The sequence below is a fragment of the Zootermopsis nevadensis genome, unplaced genomic scaffold (assembly GCF_977971745.1).
Source record: "Zootermopsis nevadensis isolate Lab colony 2312 unplaced genomic scaffold, Znev_1.0 Znev_ptg000031l, whole genome shotgun sequence".
NCBI classification, from domain to species: Eukaryota; Metazoa; Arthropoda; class Insecta; order Blattodea; family Termopsidae; genus Zootermopsis; species Zootermopsis nevadensis.
This window is the reverse complement of record NW_028259163.1, coordinates 2785299-2805928: the sequence shown is the minus strand read 5'-3', so window position 1 is coordinate 2805928 and position 20630 is coordinate 2785299. Positions and strand designations below refer to the sequence as shown.

Genomic DNA, 20630 nt, shown 5'->3' with positions numbered 1-20630 from the left:
TTTGGTTTCCCGACGCCTATTTGTTCTTCATCCCGCTGTGGGTCTCAACGACGCACTAAGTCATTCATTTCGCCAGCCACGGCGTCCTCTCTTACACACGACGAAGATCTCCACAACTTACACATTCCATCAACGTCTATTCTAAAACACTAGCATTGCCAGAGGTGGTAACCCTGTCTTTTAAGTTTGAAGAAGGAAATCACAACTTAAGATAAACACTCAGATTAATCGATATGTTACCAGCAATGTAAAGAATGCCTGTTCCAAACGAATTAGTTACCCCCCCCCAAAAAAAAAATATTTTACATGAAGAAAATAAAGATATTTAATTAATTAATTAATTAAATATCTTTATTAATAAAATACAAAGCTGACATTACAGACTGATATAAAAAACATTCACCAACCTAAAAGTTTATTTGAACACGACGCACATATATAAAACAACTTCAAATATATTAAAATGGAATCTGGAAGTGAACATCACTAATAACTGATAAACAACTACAAAAAAGTTGCATATAAGAAATTATGATTAAGTTTTAAGTTTATATAATTGTAATTTTTACACACCTGAAAATGGTTCATCTGAGAACCGAAACATATAGTGAGAAAAGTGATGTTCCAAAATGTAAATCGAATGTTTCGATAAGGAGCATCACATGGTATTTTAACTACGTTAATTTTAAATTTTAAATTGTGATTAGACGGACAACATTAATTAATTAAATATATATTTTCACAATATGACGCAACTCTATCATCTTATCAACTAAATAAAGACCTATTCTTCAGAACGTAGCAAATTTCTTTTCGGTTTTAAGTTTTATAATACATTTTTTTTTTTAAAATAGCCGATGGAAAGACCAAAACAAAATCTACGAAACATCCATCAGCCACAGGACAATTTCAATTACGTGTTTCCCGAGGCAGACTCGAATGCAAGGCCAGGTTGTCGGAAATTCTGAACCGACCACAATCTTATAACAACGCCAAGATGAAACTATCGTATACACGTATATAAAGAATGTACGCGAGGGGGGAAAACACATATTTCGCTTTGTTTCTGACACCTTAATCGCTTCTCACCTGCAATCTCGCTTCAACCCAAGCGCCTCTAGACATTTAATCGACTAAATAACTTTCTATCCCATTTAAAATTCCAATAAACGGAGTATTTAGATTAAATTCTCTGACAAGTACCTAAAGCTTCAGGAAAAAAAACACTAAATGATGACGGATTTTAATCACGAAACCCTCCTAACTCCGTAGACGAAGCAGAATCATCACTGAGAACCTTACAGTCGCTCAGCTAGTAAAGAAATCCTGCTTATTTTAAGACATGGTATCTTAAGCTTCAAATGGTTACGCAATTATCTGGAATTTTCGTTCGCAAAGTTTACATTTCCTGACACGTCGAGGAAGCGATCCTAGAAATGAGTACATACATCAATATTACGTAAATACGAAATCAATCAGTCTTCGACTACATTTATTGCTAAAAATGATGTTTTAACCCAAAAAAAATTACAAAACCTTAAGGCAAACGTAAAGGCGATCCACAACGAGTGTTCACTGTCGAAAACTCCCTCGCAACCTAACCTAACTTTCCACAAAACAGTTGAGGGATACATTTATCGATTCTCGTGTGCAAGACAAATCGATAATATATCGACTTGTGAATCGTTTCTGTGACACGGAAACTTTTTCACCGGGGTTCGTCACACACGAGGAAAATAGCGAATACATTACGTCGCTGAACGCGGTGGACATTTTCAACGCTTAATATTAAAATTTTCATTTTCTGATTTAAACCTAATTTATATTCTGACGAATAAAACATATGTCAAGAAGGGTTAATTTAACTCCACAATCACATAACTTCTCAACATGGCCGTGCTATAAAAATAGAATTAAACCGGAGGATCCAACTAACGCAGAAAACTCAACCACATTCTAAGGGCTTCATCTCTCTCGTGATTCCATTTGTTAGTTGTCCAATAGGAATTCCGCATGTACGTGGATACTAAATGCAGCATCCAAACTCCACATTCGCAGTTACCCTAAGGGGCTGTGTTATTGACTCAATCCCAGCCTCGGAATTACTCCAGCCAAATCCTGTAAAGCGGAGGACTTACAAGGATGAGATAAAGAGCATCTACAGAACATTTAAAACGATGCATCCAATCTAAAATATTTACACACTTGAAACTCGAATTTCAAGTGTTCTTTGCGAAGGCAGTACACAGAGAAAATCATACGAGTCTAATCCTTTAAAGCCCAGTGGAAATTATATATATATATATATATATATATATATATATATATATATCACCTATCTGCTCTTTTACATTCATCGGCCTTGCATAATTATCAGTGTAAACAGCGATTATTTCCTTAAACAGCGTTAACCAGTTGATCTTTGTAATGGTGAAGAGTGGTGTTTTCTTCGCGGTACGGACTAAATGTTTAATTATTATGTACGCAGTGCGTGTCTCATTATAAAGAGCGATTATATCCTTAAACAGCGTTAACAATTTGATCTTTGTAATGGTGAGGCGTTGTGTTTACTTTGCGGTACGGACTGAATTCCTCAATGTCATTCAAATGAGCTTGGACTTAACAGGGTTAATAGCTGATTAATTTTGTGTTATTATTAAACAACAATGGTTTCCAACAATGAGACGACCACTCTATTCCACTGTTGTGACAGACAGACATGGACAGGTCTGTGTAAGATGTTATTCATTCACGAGACATCGTTAAAAACTAATATTTTATTTAAGGCAGCAGCCGGCCTTGTTTGGCGGTGAAGCACACAAATTATTTGGTTCATCTTCAATATTATTATAAATCTTAACCCTGAAGTTCATATTTCCATCGATTTTCGTTTTTAACTTACACGATACAGAGCACGTGCACTGTAAACTACGTACTGACTATTCGGAAACGTTCGTGGCTGGCGTATCTCATCTGCGAAGGGTTTCGCAACGATTCGACTATACTAAACTCTCTTGCAGATACGAATTTGAGGCCTGGTGCATTAATTAATTTGGCAAAGAGACTGAAAACGGCAAAACACACACTAGCGTGACAGTGAAGGTGGTAAGGCAAATGTTTAACAAGGAGTTGCAAATGTCTGGCGGATGTTCCTTTATGTATCGACAGACAGACGCACGCGGACTGAGACGGAGTGTACGTACAATCACCAAATTTCACAAACTGCGAAACAAAAATCGAAGTCCCGGTGATCGGGAGGGACATTCGACTGTAAGAACTGATGGATTTTGTTTGGGAGAAACACAGCTGCTGTTGTGAGCCAATAGGGTGATACGTTTTATATTTCAGCAGAGTCGACTCGTGATAATATTAAGTGGAAGAAAGCTTTGTCTTAAAGCAGTGTCCCTGAATTACCCTGTACGGAATGAGGAAACCATGAAGTCACGTATCGGGAAATTAAGGTTTCCGATTGAGACTAAAGATCTGGACACGTGCGTTTTACCAGACTTCGAAACTATTATCATGTCGGCTGTCATACGCGGTCTGTTTTAACGCGGTTTTACAGAAAAAATGTACTGAAAATGAAATGGTATGTAAGCGGTGGTCTAGCGGTTAGAACGCCGGCCTTGTAATCCTGGGGTCTCGGGTTCGATTCCCGGCGGTGACCGAATTTATAACTTGTGTTGGGCAAGGCCGTGGTCTAGGCAACACGGAGTTTTCCTCCGTGGCATCCCAACAATTACTCCATTCACACACAGAAGAAGGCAATGGCAAACCACTTCTGGATCATCTGCCAAGAACGTATATGAACAGGTCCCAGTCCGAGAAAAGGATGGAAGGATCCTGTTCATATGGACCTGTCCTCAGACAGAACACTAAATAATAATAAAACAATAAGGCAAGAGGAACATGATTCTCAAACCGATTATCCCCGGGACCCTCCGTACTGATTACTTAGCATGCTGAGTATCCCGCAGAGCCGATAGGGGACAATGTCGCGTTGAAAAACTCGTTCCCTTGCCGGAAATATCAGTCCATTCTTCCGGGAAGTAGCCTAATCAACTAAGCTGATTGTCACTCCCAGATCCAGACAAAAACAACACGTCCTTATTTACAAACGTTAATCTTTTAAGACAAAGCATTTCATACTCCCAATATTAAATCATTAATACGTCATTTCTTCTGTCTCCCTTCCGTTATTATGCAACAAACTCACACACACTCAATTTATCGTAAAAGTATGAAATTATGAATGTGTGTAATTAATTTTCTTAATTGGCGTTAACGTGGCCCAGCGCCAACCCTCGACCAATCACTTTTGAGCATTACATTTTAAATGCTGAAACCAGATCACCGCTAACATAATCATTAATCGATAAACACGTGTACTCCTGTGTAGTAAATGATTCCACTTTTGATATTCGGGCATAAAATATAAATACAACGAAAGACTCATATTCAAAGCGGAAAGAATCCCGGCGAAAGATTACTAAAGCTGACAGAATGACGCGCACTGTCAATGTGACAGCGTGCATTGAATTTTAAATTATCTTAAATGAAATATGAACTGCAATAACGCAACATCCCTTAATTTATTCATAATAAAAATCTTTAAATAGTGAATACATTATTTCAAATTCCAATATGGCAGGAGGATTTTAACATAGTTGTTTGATAATGGTTATAAATAATTTTACTAAATTTGAAAAATAATGGTCGACGGTTGTCTAGCGGTTAGAACGCTGGCCTTGTAATCCTGGGGTCTCGGGTTCGATTCCCGGCGGTGCCCGAATTTATAACTTGTGTTGGGCAAGGCCGTGGTCTAGGCAACACGGAGTTTTCCTCCGTGGCATCCCAACAATTACTCCATTCACACACAGAAGAAGGCAATGGCAAACCACTTCTGGATCATCTGCCAAGAACGTATATGAACAGGTCCCAGTCCGAGAAAAGGATGGAAGGATCCTGTTCATATGGACCTGTCGTCAGACAGAACACTAAATAATAATAATAATCCACAATGAGATTGGAAAATGTTCTCTGAAGGTATAGAAGGGATTCAACTGGCTGAGAACACAATCTTGTGTAAGGTTCTGTCGTCACTGTAATGACCCACGGCGTATCATCAACAAAATTCCTCCAATTTTGAAAAGATATTTTACGCCATGGTCCTATCTGCCCAGTCGATTCAATTCGAGAACCAGTAGACGGATTTTGAAAAAATTTGGTGTTGAAGTTGTGCCATTCTGCACGACCACAAAAACGTTATTTTTAATATCCTACATGCGGTAATAACAAAATGGCGGATGGGGAAAGTCGTCGGATAGACACCGAGGTGCTGCTATCTGGTTGCCGAAATTTAAACCATCAAACAAGGCGTATTTAAAGCTTCTAAATGCGCGTTGCCAAGGACACATGAGGATATTATGTGTATTCCGGCGCGGAACACGGTTTCAGAGCTTGTTAACTCGGACAAGTGCCCATTATTTTAACACAAAGGATAACCACGGACAAAACACAACGAGAAATTCAAGGAAAACAGCAAAGCAGTGATTATAGAAGGAGTGGTTCGGGGCAGATAACTTCTGTGCGGTGGTCAATTCTATTATCTGAGTCTTCAGGCATTTCGAGACCAAAAATGGGTGTCCAGAATACGAAAACCCATCCAAAATTTATACGAAAAATTTGGAATGGGGGGGAGGGGGGGTTATTTGGAATGTTAACAGTTGGGATAATATAATGGCCTACCCAACGAAGCTACCACAGATACTTTGTAAACCACCAAAATCGATATTCTAAACCGCCACAGAACCTGGAATCCGGGTTGCCAGGCTGGGATATAAGACTTGCAAGAGGAGAATTTTTTTGAAATTTGCTCCGCCAGAGGACTGTTTGGCAGAACCCAGAAATTTATCTTCAAATATGTTACCCGAATCCCACCTAGAACCGATTTGCTTTTATTCATTCCCTGACTCTTTATCATTAACACAAGTTTCTTTTAACGCGCGAGTACCAGTAAACCTTCGATTAATTATTTAGGGGCCCGCTGTAAACATCGAAGGTTAATTCGGCATTTGAGTAACCTCACAAAGACGAACACTTTAAAGCGATATCTAGAAATATTTCTTCGAGGAGGCAACTACTACATAAATCCCCAAGAAAATCAGGTCAGAGGGGATTTATTTCCTAAACCTGACAAGTGTCATCGGCATAATCGCAAACACAAACAAACATATCTTTGCGGAAAATTCCCAAAATCTTCCACGTCAACAATCCAAGCTGCAAATCGATCATCACCTGAGCTAAGTATGATTTGAGGTTTTCACGGCGGTGGCTCCGAAGATGGCTGTCTTCTAGGTTGCAGGGTCGCGTAGTCTGGTAGGAGTTTACCGACGTTTCAGACGTCCGTGCTGCCTCCATCATCAAACTACACAGCGACACAACCCACAAGACAGTCATCTTATTATCTACGATACCAGGTAAGGGACACGTGCAGACCTCTCATTGAAGATGCGTTGTGACCTCGGTGGACAGAAAACTTAGTATCGAGACCGCAAAGACGACAACTCGCCTGTTCTGAACGCACGGTGTGTTTACTGAAGAATAAATTGACTGTAATCGGTGGCCGTGGATGCCAGAGGCAACGTGCTAGAGGGAGATAAATCTTGACGTGGAGTGTGTCCGAAATTAAAACAGAATTTGCCAGGCCTCGGATCATGACCTGCTCATCTGCAAATCCTTCAGGTCGTTCGCTTTTAGTTACGAACTATCGTGAATTCAATCTTCAAACCACTAAGTCACTACCTTTCTGCCGGGAGCCTGTTACATTACGGGTCATCAACAGGAGACCCGCAGGCCGCATGAGGACTTCCAAAGCGTTCTGTACAGTTTGTATGCATACATGTATTTTATCAGTCTGTACTACAAAACACATTTAATTAACCCTTTAAAGGCAGCTTGAACGTATTTTTTGTTGGTTTCATAAGACTCTCAACGCAAACAACGATCATTTCACCTTCGTAATGGTAAAGTGTTGTTTTCTTTGCGGTACGGACCGAATTCTTATATATTATTCAGACTAGCTTCGGGCTTTATAATATTCAAAAATATTTATAATATTTATAATATTCATCACCCTGATGATGGAGGCAGTATGACCTCTGAAACGTTGGTTAACATCGACCAGACTACACGGCGCAACAACCCAGAAGACAGAAATCTTCATACTCTGATGATGGAGGCAGTATGACCTCTGAAACGTTGGTAAACATCGACCAGACTACACAGCGCAACAACCCAGAAGACAGAAATCTTCATACTCGCCGCTGTGAAAACCTCAAATCTTACATTCAAAAATTAGTCCGTACCGCGAAGAAACCACATCTCTTCACAATTTCAAAGCTCAATTGGTTAATGTTTTAATGAAATAATCGCTGTTTATTCTTAAAACCATATGAATCACAGATACGCGCTGTGGTCAAAATGCAGAGTTACTGGTACATATAATTACCACTGAGTTTTAAAGTATAAAAAAGAGGTGATTGTTCCAGGGAGCATAGCACGCTTGCTTTTACTAATTCCAAGATCAAGTTTAAAAAATATTTTTCGTTCGTCTACCCACACGCACACACAAAAAAACGTGAATTTCACTGATATTTCCACTTTCTTTCATTTTAAGTATAACCGCATAAAAAACCCAGCAGAGGGCGAGTTTTAAATACCTTCTCTACGGATCCAACTTTCATCCAACTTCTGACATTCTGCACGTCGTCTGGAAAATATTTTTCTGGTACAAAATTCACTTTTACTGCTACTAAATGTACCGGTGGCGTATTCAGGGCGTGGAGGGTGTCGGTCACCTGGAGCACCGATTTCAATTTGATTCCATAATTCTTAACCTTTACCTGGGAACATGAACACCTGGTGGTGGTGGTGGTGGTGGGGGGGGGGGGGGGGGGGACCCGTATATGTGCGTTTGTCTCATGTTGCTTGTACGTCGAGTATCTATCACATGTAACCTGCAGTTTAACCATGCTAATACCCCACGCAATAATAGTGACGTCACTGTCCATCGCTAATGAAATCCACAGATGACTGGTCACAATTATGCAACTCTTTGCCCTCATATCCGGTGGCATGTTCGCAACAGAACGACTGTAAATCAGCCGTAACAGTTAACAATTAGAGCCCCTATCTGTCATTTAGGGAGACAGGGGGGGGGGGGGCCGTTCTGCCATATGGCACTGAACTCTCATATGGCACTCAATTATGATATCCATTGAAGTGTTATTTTTCTTTTTTTCAAATTTAAGGTTACATAAACTGCGAAACTGTGGAAACAATGTCGGATGCTAAAACGCGTCCCCTGTAACGCGTACCGCCTAGTTATGCAGCGCGTCGGTCACGTAAGCACGCATAAAGGTCTATTTATATAGGAACGTAAAGATAGCGTACACGAGCCCCTGCCGATTTTTTAGAAAATATTATTCAACGTTTTTCAATGGAACTGTTTAGGAAGAATATCGTTGGAGACTCGTTCGTGGAACGGACGAGCTCGGAGTCAATATAAACAGTTCCATCGAAAAACGTTGAATAATATTTTCGTGTCATCTTTACGTTCCTGTATAAATAGACCCTAAAGGTTCGATATGTCTGACGTAAAATTCTACGTCACAAATACGCCCAATCGTACAAAAAATCTGATTAAATTATAAAACAGTGCGCGACAAAGTCGATATTTTAAATATTTATAAGATAAGATACAAATATATGAATCAAATGCAATCCTTAAAACATGAGTTCAAAAGTTTCAGTTAATATTCAGACTATAAACCAGTTCTTGTGGTGTAACTATCAAAGGTCCCTCGAGTTTAAACCAACGGACTTTAAGATGGTAAAGTTGCGTCATATTGTGATATAATAAGTATATATTATTTAAATCTTGTCCGTCTAATCACAATAAATTCTTATTAAATATTAAAATGTCGTGAAACATGAAAAATGATGGTCTAATGTAAATCGAATATTTCGATAAAGAACATCATTTAATATTTTAAATATTTTAAATGTTAATTATTGTAATATTTTAATATTTAATAAGAATTATTGTGATTAGACGGACAAGATTTAATATATACAACGGACTTTAGTTTGCCATTCAAATCAGTTACTTCCAGGCGATATGCGCTTTTAAAGAGGCCTTTATCGTCTCGTTATAAATATTACTACCCTTCCATACCAGACACTTATTCGCTTCCGGGGGACAAACACTCCGTATATTTAATAAGACGTATTCTAACCCAAGTCCCCAGAAGAAGGCTCAATTATGAAAATACAATTTTGATTCAAAGAAAACTTTCTCGGCCCCCAAAACTAGAATATAATTCTTATTTTGCCTGCGTCAGGAAGATAAAAAAATATCCATTCAACAATAAAACTATACGAAATTAATTTAAAAGTAATTATTGGACATCTCACGAACATCCTTCGAAAAGCAAAGAAAATATCAAAGTGTTTTTTTTAAAAAACGTGTACATTTAATAGAGAATAAAGAATTCAACTTCAGATTAAGGATTTAGCGGCATGTCAACTACCTTCAAGGGAAATAACGGCGAACTGAGACACGAGAAGCGGACCCTTCGTGTCCCACAAAATTATGTGCCACGGAATGCGGATAAATTCAAATAACTAAACAAAAGTACAGGAGTAAGAATTTCGTCCTGCGTCTCACAGATTACGAACCTCTGAACCTCACACACGGAGGTCAACTAGCGTTTAAACACGAAACCCGACCTCTCCCCCCCCCCTGAGGCCCAGAGCTTTAAACACGTGACACCAACTTCCGTTTAACCGAGAAAAACATGCATTCAGGTACACAGAACCAGATCGGGCACACATGATAGTGTACCGATATTCTCGCCATCCCAAAAAAAATCGCTTCACCTAACTGTTTCGCGGGTTTTGTTAAAAATTAAAATTGGAGTAACGTGAAACGTTAAATGTCACGTGATGCTACTGGAGAAACCCTTCATCTCCCTCGATCTCCACAACACATCGAGTTTTTTTTCGTCTCTCCCCAATAAAGGATCGACATATCTCTGAAATCCTACCTACAGTTCGACTGTTTCATCATGGCCTTTGGTCTTCGCAGAAAGGTTGGGGGGGGGGGGGGGCTGTAATAGCCGACGGAATCTCCTTGGAAAACCTAAACCTATGTTCCACCATGGTCCAGTAAAGAACACTGCCCTCGGTCCGTTCAATTCACACCGAATAATCACAGTCTCTATGTGAAGCCAATACATAACGATCGGTTCATACCTACCTTAGTACCAAGAGCTGGCTGGAGCACATCATATCCAGCAGGGAGACTGGGAACAATTATGGGGCAACTCATCTCGTTCAAATGGCTCAGTTCTTTCATAAAACAAACCTACCTGTAACAAGAGAAAAGAGAATATCAACTACACAACCATTACAAACAAACAACACCGTTAAAAAGTTAACAGACACATACACTGGCACTTTTACTCTGAGGTTTTTTGACAACTGTGCCGCTGGAACTAGAAAACCCGGCAACCGACGCAGTGATTGCGCATAGCGGAAATGCCGTGCACCTCAGCAAAATTCATCCACTAAACAATTTATTTTCTCTCCTTGGGTCATTCTTTACAAATATAATCAGACGGCGGTGCCCGAATTTATAACTTGTGTTGGGCAAGGTCGTGGTCTAGGCAACACGGAGTTTTCCTCCGTGGCATCCCAACAATTACTCCATTCACACACAGAAGAAGGCAATGGCAAACCACTTCTGGATCATCTGCCAAGAACGTATATGAACAGGTCCCAGTCCGAGAAAAGGATGGAAGGATCCTGTTCATATGGACCTGTCGTCAGACAGAACACTAAATAAATAATAAATAAATAACCCCGTCATGCAGGTTGCCTCACCGGTAGGAAAACGCGACAGACACCAATAAGGCGTTCCTCACTCACACCACAGTGTGAAAAACGCTCAAAAAGCGACCTTCTTAAAAACCGTCACAAAATACAGCAACCAGGTCACTTTACAGCCTGACACATGTATGCTAGGATGTAAAGTGGGACACTATATTTCTGTCGTATCACGAAAACACAACGAGTAACAGACAATTACAATAATTATACACCTCACGAAGTTTAACGTGGCTGGCCATTTAAAACAACATAAAATATCACGAGGTAGATAAAACCAGCGAGCGGTTAAACCGCACCACAGCCACTGCCTACCAAAATGTCACACTACGTCCGACCGTCTCTGTCTTAATTACAGATGTAATAGTCCCGGAAATTATGAATCGCGAGACATGAAAGATAAATAACAAAGGAGAAACACAGGATAAAATGTTTAAAAAAAACCACTCACTTTCAGTAATACCAAAGTTAATACTTAATAGTAAGAATTTTAAGAACATTAACACTGCAAAATTTACAGTTTTATTAGATTATTTCAGGATTTGACTAAAAGTAACTTTTACCTTAGAAGTTTAACCGTCGAATGACTGAACAGGCAAATTTAAGCATAAACAGCATAAGTGTAATTTACAGTCTCACAAACTTACCAATGTGCAGATGCATATAATTCTCAGTGCTCCCAACTTTACCTCTCAAAATTCCTCCAACATTTCCAATCACATTTCAATTCAGAATATGTACTTTTAATCCCCACTTAAAATGACACCTCTAACCTATCACAGCTCACGTAACACATCGTAAAATATAATTACAGCCTGAATTAAACTTGAAAGTAAATATCCGGTCATGATAAACATAAATCGCTGTATTACTGGAATTACAAAGGCAATAAGGATCCATTACACTCCTTTACAAGTAATCAAAATGACGAAGTTCAAAGCCACCGTCTTCAGTTTACGTATTCCATTTGACGTCCGTTGAGTCTTAGGTATTTATCACACGGCACAGCTTTAAATAACTTCCTTTGATTGCTTTAGTCTGTCTAATGACTCACTCATGAAGCCACGGCGAGAAATCTCGAAGCTAAACCAACAGCAGAACAGAATGTTTCGCTTCAAGAGTGCATTATATGGGTTTGGGACCACACAAAAACTCTTCAATCTGTCAAATACGGAAGAATGTAACCAAGGGAAAATTAATAGAAAAATATGTTCCCAGTACGGAGATTTGGGGGGGACCCCCCCCCCAGGTCGAGCTGTTATAGCGGTGCGTTAAGTGCCGTTTCAAAAATACGACGAGACAAATTATTTACGTTCCAATAAACCCGTAATTTGGAGAGTTAATTTTAAAACGTAAGAAATTTGTCATGACGAAGAAATCATGTTTCAAACATAATTCTAACAACAGATTTCTCCTCAAAGACACAGTAATCCACAAGATCAAAGAGGTAAGTTGTAAAGACGTGTGCCGAAGGTGAAATATCTTCGATAATAAATGTTAACTGTAATGAGATAACAGAACAGACTAGTAAGGTAACTGATTTAAAATCTGTTGCGGTAATGTGTTATTGGCAAGCAATACCTTTACCTGTACGGCACACAACTCTTAAAACAAATAAACACTTGTCAAAATCTGAATCTGTCGAAAACGCAATGAGATGTGTTCTCTTCCGCAAGGAAAATTAACTCATATTGTAAACCTTCAAATGTGTATACAGAGCAACAAATGGTTTTCTAACCCATATACCGCCATTAGACTGCAAAATAATGGTACTAAGATCCGCTAAATTTGCTACATTTTAAAGTGATGTTACCATTAGGCAACTTTTAAATTCCCGGGAATAAAGCACGGCCGGAGTCTGATGCTGACCCCCCCCCCCCCCCCCAAGCGCGTTGGACATCTTCACTTTACTTAAAAGTGATTTTAAATTGAATAAAATCACGAAAGGGCTAAAGGTATAAATACCAAATAAATCCTTCCCCCGTTTAAAGTCAAAGCTTTATATCGCCTGTAATAAGGATTCATACATTACGTTTATTTATTTATTTATTTATTTAGTGTTCTGTCTGACGACAGGTCCATATGAACAGGATCCTTCCATCCTTTTCTCGGACTGGGACCTGTTCATATACGTTCTTGGCAGATGATCCAGAAGTGGTTTGCCATTGCCTTCTTCTGTGTGTGAATGGAGTAATTGTTGGGATGCCACGGAGGAAAACTCCGTGTTGCCTAGACCACGGCCTTGCCCAACACAAGTTATAAATTCGGGCATCGCCGGGAATCGAACCCGAGACCCCAGGATTACAAGGCCAGTAGAAACGTGTGGCCATGTTTTTTTTTTACGTTTTTGCAACGTGACGTACACAAATCACCAACAACGGACAGACGTGGATGCGATGAAGCCGGTGGCGCTGAGACTATCGACGTTGAATATTTTACATTCTCGAGATTCGATTGTCTCGAAGTGATCACGCGTTCGGCGCATGTGCGTCTCTTCTGCGCCACAATCATATAATTATTTCCAAATTAAAACTTCAAACAGGAATTTCGTTAGCGTTTTTCTATAACTGTCACCTAACTAACAAATAACAAACGATACTGCAGACCTGTTAAGAAGTCAGATTTAAACATGGCTATGCCCTAAACACAAAGGCAAAACTTAAAGATACGGAATCGGTTAATTTAAAACTGGTAACACTTTTCGGTTTGACAGTGACGTATATAAACACCAAACGCGTCTTGAGGCAGATAACGCGTAACACTAAACCGCCCCTGCAAAGAACGGGAGATCTCAGAACCAAGTCAGGCCTAGCTGATTCCCACCGAGAGAAAACACAGCGAGCAGCAAATTCCCCGCGAAATCTCTCCCAGGGGAATCACCCCTACAAATACATTGCGAAATAGGCAGTGATCCACCGTTTCCTTGAGCCACGATACCCCAGTGTTCCTCAGAACATCTAACATTGATCTTATTGGAGAAACGTCTAGGGTACCTCAGAACGATTCCTAGAATTCACTAAATCCTTCGTTTACAGCGTTAATTAATATCTGATCTGTCTTCTTCTTGCAAGAAATTAGTGAAACTAGCAAATTACAGTTAAGACCCTAATACTAACATCACAACCACATACACTTCCATATAATAATCCAGCCCGTACCGCAAAGAAAACACGACACTTCACCATTACAAAGATCAACTGGTTTACCCTTTGAAGCCGAATCTTGTACAAAATGTATTTAAGAATTCAGTCCGTACCGCAAAGAAAACACAACACTTCACCATTACAAAGATGAAGTGGTTAACGCTGTTTAAGGAAATAATCGCTGTTTATAATGAGACACGCGCTGCGTACGTAATAATTAAACAGAGAGTCCGTACCGCGAAGAAAACACATCTCTTCACCATTACGAAGATCAACTGGTTAACGCTGTTTAAGGAAATAATCGCTGTTTATAATGAGACACGCGCTGCGTACATAATATTTAAACAGAGAGTCCGTACCGCGAAGAAAACACAACACTTCATCATTACAAAAGATCAACAGGTTAACGCTGTTTAAGGAAATAATCGCTGTTTATTCTGAGAATCAAACCAAATCAACATGTACGAAATGCAGATATTTCATATTAAAGCAAGGTCCATGGTCTTCCAAGCTCAAAAGCTAACGCAAGACATGTTCGTTTCAAAAGCTTGTCTGGAAAGCGGGTGGGATGGCTTTCGTAAGAGGACAGTTTGTGAAACATGCACGTGGAGGCAGCACTGTCGGCTGCAGGATTATTACCTGGAGGAAAGGCTAAACCCTTCCATAATCCTTCAGCCGCCAGCTAATTCGAAGTCAGTGACGTCAGACTTTGACAGATGCCAGCCACGAGTGTTGCGGGGTGACGAGAGGGGGTGGGGGAGCCTGAGAAAGACACCGACTGCCGAACCGACTCGAACAAACCGTGGGTAACTGCACGAGCGGAAATACTGGCAGCTTTCAGTTGTTACAACAAGATCGAAATACACATAATATCCTCACGCGTTCTTTGCACCGTGCGCCTTGTTTGATGGTTTCCACTTTGGTCACCAGATAGCAGCACCTCAGAGTCCACCTCACGACTTTCCCCGTCCTCCATTTTGTTGTCACAGCTCGTAGGACATTCAAAATAAATCTTTGTTGTCGTGCAGAATGGCACAATCTCCACATCAAATTTTATCCAAGTCTGTGCATTTGTTCTGCAGATGAATTAACCGGACGGACGGACACGACCAGCCCATAATGCGTTCTCGCCATGCAAAGAGCTCATAACAAACTCCATGGAGCCTAGTGTTTCTTGAGAAACTAAGTTTCTCAACTACACAAGAAATTCCCTGGTTTTATATAACCTGGTTTTTTCATTACCGTTATCACAAAAGCCCACCACCAGTACCTATCGTCAGCCACATTAATACAATCCATACCCTTCAAAACTTATTTTCCTAAAATCTATTTTAATATTATCCTCTCGCATACGATCATTTCATTCGAGTGATTTCTTCCATTTTAGACTCCTGAAACAAAACTTTTGTGCACATTTCTTATGTAGAACGTCTGTATCCAAATGGATCTTAAACAAACTGGTCGTGAGCAAATGGAATGGATTAGCGTCACCATGTTAGAGCCAAATAGTGTACATTGGAGGCCACAGAAAGGGACTTGATTTCTTCACCAGATGAATAAACATCAATTTCCAAACGAAGCCCCTGTAACGAGCCTTTCCAGTACCAAATTTAACACGAGGCTTCTGCAGGTAGACGCCACTTCAACCTCTGACCTTGTCTGTACCTGTTACATAACCTTGTTCTTTTCGCATGTATCTTGCAAATCCTGGCAGATGTAACTGATGCTCCTGGCGCGGAAAGCCTCTTTCAATAATACATTACGTTATCTTTATGAATGATCTACTCGTAGCCTACGCCCAGAGCGAAATGTAGGCCTTACAGAACCTCTCGGCGCCCCTGACCTAACGTTCGTACTGCAGAACTAACTTACAAGAAAAGTGTACGATTAAAATCGAAAATTAAGTCACTTAAACAAATAACAGATTAAGAAACCGTGGTGATATATCAGTGTTGCCAACTGCGGCTTCAGAACATTGCTATATTCGCTTTTAAAACTCTCTGAAACATTATCAACAGCTATTTCCAGCTCTGTAAAAAAACAAAAGTTTCATGAGACATGTGCCCTTGTTATTCCCACGCATTCAGATCCTTTGCCTATTGATAAAGCAGTCGCTGATGGCAAATGGGTGGGGCACACGATGAGGTTTTAACAGGCTGTCCTCTGGTTAATTCTCAAAACTAATATCGTAAATATTGTTGTTGCTAATAACATAAATACACTGTGACAGAAACTTTGTACCTTTACATATAACACAATAGTAAGCTAAACAACGGATATCGACAGCAAATATTTCTCTATCCCTCCCCCCGTACAACCACTACGTCTTTTCCTTCCAATTAACCTATTTCTTATTTCGTTTTCAATGACCTAGTACATTCAAACATAATAATCCGAATACAAAACTCGTACACAAATACGTTTCAGCTTAATAAAAAGTACCGGACGCAAAAATAACGTCCATCTAAAAACATTCAGTCTACGTCCAATATACCGCATTTCGTCGATATCCGGTTAAGTTTAGCAAAGCAAAGAACGCGTAACAATTTATAAAAAAATAAATTCTTCGCTCGTATTAGCACATTTGAACGTAAGGCAAATCCTTTAAAGCACGAAGCTAATCCACATTTATAAAGTTTCAGTCCGTACCGCAAAGAAAACACCACTCTCTACCATTACAAATTTAATCAGGTTAACGTTGTTTAAATATATAATCGCTGTTTATTCTGAGAAACACGTATATACATTGCAGGGGGGAAAAAATGTATAACTGTACCAAAACATTTGGTATATATAGTTACCAGTGCGTATTCAGTGGTTAACGATAACCTTGAATATGTGTAACCAGCATGCTAATTCCCAACTGCGTCACACTCTGACGAGTTTCGCCTGGACAGGAAGGCACGTAAGTGCGCTGAACTTTCCAAGGTTACAGTCTTCGGTCAGAAAACAAGTTTTCACAAAGGAAATGTAGTTCGCCGATTCACCGCCAACCATAAAATACATCGGCTTCTACAATCCTCACTGAATTACTTACGTAATATAACACGAGCCTTACAATACCACAGTGAAACCAATGTTGTGAAGACTTACAACAAACACCAAATTTCATAAAAATTCGACAAATTTCAGCCAATAGATACCACAGGACACACGTTCTAACATGACACAATTAACCAAGTTTTTTTTTTAAGTTTTCATGGCGGCGAGTCTTAAGATGGCTGTCTTCTGGGTGTACCGACATTTCAGATGTCCCTGCTACCTCCATCATCAGGGCGATGACACAAACTAATTCCCTGTGCTGTTTGTAATTTCGTCGTAACTGAAGACAGGTATCGCTTACTGACTGTCTACTATCTGGGCCGGCAACTAGCGATCCAGTTCGTGACATCGGAACTAACCACTCCTAAGCGAATAACAGCTACATAAAGAATTGTTTCGTTTACGACAGACGACTTTAAGCTATTCCGTTCTGCGGCTATGGACAAATACACGAATAAACGAACGTGGCCCTGGGTAATGACTGCAAATGTTTCCGACCGATGGTAAATCACATACAAAAGTGATAATAATTTCACAAACAGGTCGCAGTGACTAAGCACTTCCAAGAAACTCTCCTTTCTACGAAAATAAGACATCTTCAGATTAATTTAAATTTCTTCCGAATCGCGTACTCGTCCAATCAAATCTGACGGACGATGGCCAAAAATTTATCAGGTATGTTTGTAATCCCCACATAAAAATATGCTATTTGGGATTGTCCTATCCGACTATCCTCTTCACACTACGTAGAACGGCCGGGGGGGGGGGGGGGTAAACAAATTATTACCTGAGAGTAGAAGTGAGCTAACCCACACTTAATTAAAGCTGAGAAAAAGATAAACGTCGATTAAATAACGAATCACAGACAAATGAAAATGACTATATATAATTTTATGGGAAAACCAACAAAACATAAGAATAACAGATTCCGTATTTTCTACGCGGATTAACCCACTATCGCTCATAAATCTTAAATTAACAAGATTACTCGGATCACTATACAAAAACGAGGTAAGTAAAATGCATTCAATGCACCATTACATAAGAGCTATGACTCAGTACAACATTTCCATTGAATTTGGTACAGACACAAAACTATTACGACTAATTAAAATGCTTCTGAGAGAGACAGAAAAAAAGAACATTGCAGTCAGTAGAGGCAAACATTTGTCTGACTCTGAGAGACTTATTCCAATGCATTTCAACTTCGCTTTAGCAATAAATACACCATTAAGGACACAGAAAATGAACAGAGACCGAAATTCGAGCTGACGTTAATTTATACGACGAAAATACTTTAGGTCGATTCCAGAAATAAAACACATACAATACAGAGCGTACGGTTATTTTCATGTTTTGTTACGAGAAATGTGGGTCAACAGAGTAATTTCAAGACAGGTAAAAATTCCTAGAAAATATTCCGAAGTACAAACATTTCAAAACATTATAATTAAAACTGTATTTACACTCAACGAAAAATAAATCCGAGCTTCGACTACGTCGCATTAAAAGGAGAAAGGATGATTTAAGGGGCAAGACGGCAAAGAATTTCTCTGACCATGTGCAACATTTTCTCACACTGACCTCAACACTTCACTGTATTTTACGAACCAAATGAACTTTAAAATACAGGCACACGCCAGAACCCTTAAAGCCCTACTTTCACAGTTAAAACACCATAATTTCACATCCGACAGTACACTATGGGTTGAATCTCCACGTATCATCGCTTACGCTGTCTTCCCCTAACACCCACGTGCATATTTACAACGCTCAACGGAAGCTCGGAGTTATTTTGCGTCCAATGTAAGGGCAGTAATTTTGAGGAATAATTGCTGTTATTCAGCTCAGAATATTTTCTATTCCCGTCTCCTACTCAAATACGTGAACATCAACCACAAAAAACCTGTCGATTTAAATCTATACGTCTGAAACCTGGCCTTTTACTGTGAAGTAAACAGAATAAATAAATAAATAAATAAATATTATTATTATTATTTATTAGTGTTCTGTCTGACGACAGGTCCATATGAACAGGACTGGGACCTGTTCATATACGTTCTTGGCAGATGATCCAGAAGTGGTTTGCCATTGCCTTCTTCTGTGTGTGAATGGAGTAATTGTTGGGATGCCACGGAGGAAAACTCCGTGTTGCCTAGGCCACGGCCTTGCCCAACACAAGTTATAAATCTGAGCACCACGGGGAATTGAACCCGGGACCCCAGTATTACAAGGCTAGTGTTCTGACCGCTAGACCACCGTGGGGTAAATAAATATATAAAAACTAAATTACATTTTATGAGAAACTTTAAATTTGTTCTGTCCTCCATATACGCTCATCATTAAAATGATAAATCAATTAGGATAAGATGTGGCGACGTGTAGCACGCACGGGAGTGAAACATACATTTCAGTTCAAAAACCTGAACAGAAGACAAGTTTTAAGGTTCTCAAGGCGATGGGTAAATAACATTTCCGTCTTCTTGGTTGTAGTGACGTGAAATTTATCATCACAGATGACGGAAACAACAATAATCTCTAAAATGTTGGCAGCCATGTTCAAAAATCACCACAATGTTTTAAAAACCCAGGTAAATGTTCTAAAACAAACTGTAGAACACAAAATAAGGACTTCGCTTACGGCTTACGGTGTATCCATGTACTAGCATCGTATTTCAAATGCAGATTCGTGCCTCAACGTGAAACACCAGTCAGTATTTCCCACCATGCATTATCAGATTTAAGAGAATACCTCCGAGTTGCTGACAGCATTTCCTCCTCTACCAACAAGACTGGTTTCCGGCACATCGACTACAGATTAAGCTCCTAATAAGTTTTCCCACAGGGGATTGAAAAACTTTTAAATCCCCTTCAATGCTACCTCCTAAACCGGAACGGTAGAAAAAAAGACCAACTCAACATTACACAAATACAGAAACGTTACAAAATAAGAACTTTAATCTCGAAGTCCAATAATTAGTTACGTCAACTTAACGACTTATAATAGACATGAACTTTTTATATCACGTAAACTGTAAATTTACAAGCAACTTAGATACAACACCACGAAGCACGCTTCTTGAGAAGCTAATTATCATGAAATTCAATATGGCTGACATTAGGGAATAAACCTGGTTCCATAAAAAACGTTACGACGAAATTCAGTCAAAGTACATTATTATTATTATTATTTAGTGTTCTGTCTGACGACAGGTCCATATGAACAGGATCCTTCCATCCTTTTCTCGGACTGGGACCTGTTCATATACGTTCTTGGCAGATGATCCAGAAGTGGTTTGCCATTGCCTTCTTCTGTGTGTGAATGGAGTAATTGTTGGGATGCCACGGAGAAACAGCGGAAGCCCCCGGAGGAAAACTCCGTGTTGCCTAGACCACGGCCTTGCCCAACACACGTTATAAATAAATTCGAGCACCGCCGGGAATCGAACCCGAGACCCCAGGATTACAAGGCCAGCATTCTAACCGCTAGACCAC

At 39.6% G+C, this 20630-nt stretch overlaps 1 protein-coding gene across 10 annotated transcripts in view; it reads right to left on the bottom strand.

Annotated features, from left to right (window-relative positions):
• Positions 1-20630, bottom strand: part of heph (polypyrimidine tract-binding protein 1 heph) — a 543355-nt gene that overhangs the window by 224000 nt on the left and 298725 nt on the right. For 4 of the 10 annotated variants that reach the window (XM_087359360.1, XM_022061195.2, XM_022061196.2 and 1 more), the window contains one exon: positions 10322-10433. The exons of the other annotated variants lie outside the window; for them this stretch is intronic. In XM_087359360.1, coding sequence (XP_087215486.1) covers positions 10322-10420 — 99 coding nt within the window. In that variant the 5' untranslated portion in view covers positions 10421-10433. Of the gene's footprint in view, positions 1-10321; positions 10434-20630 lie in introns of those variants that run through there. 10 annotated transcript variants of the gene reach the window in all.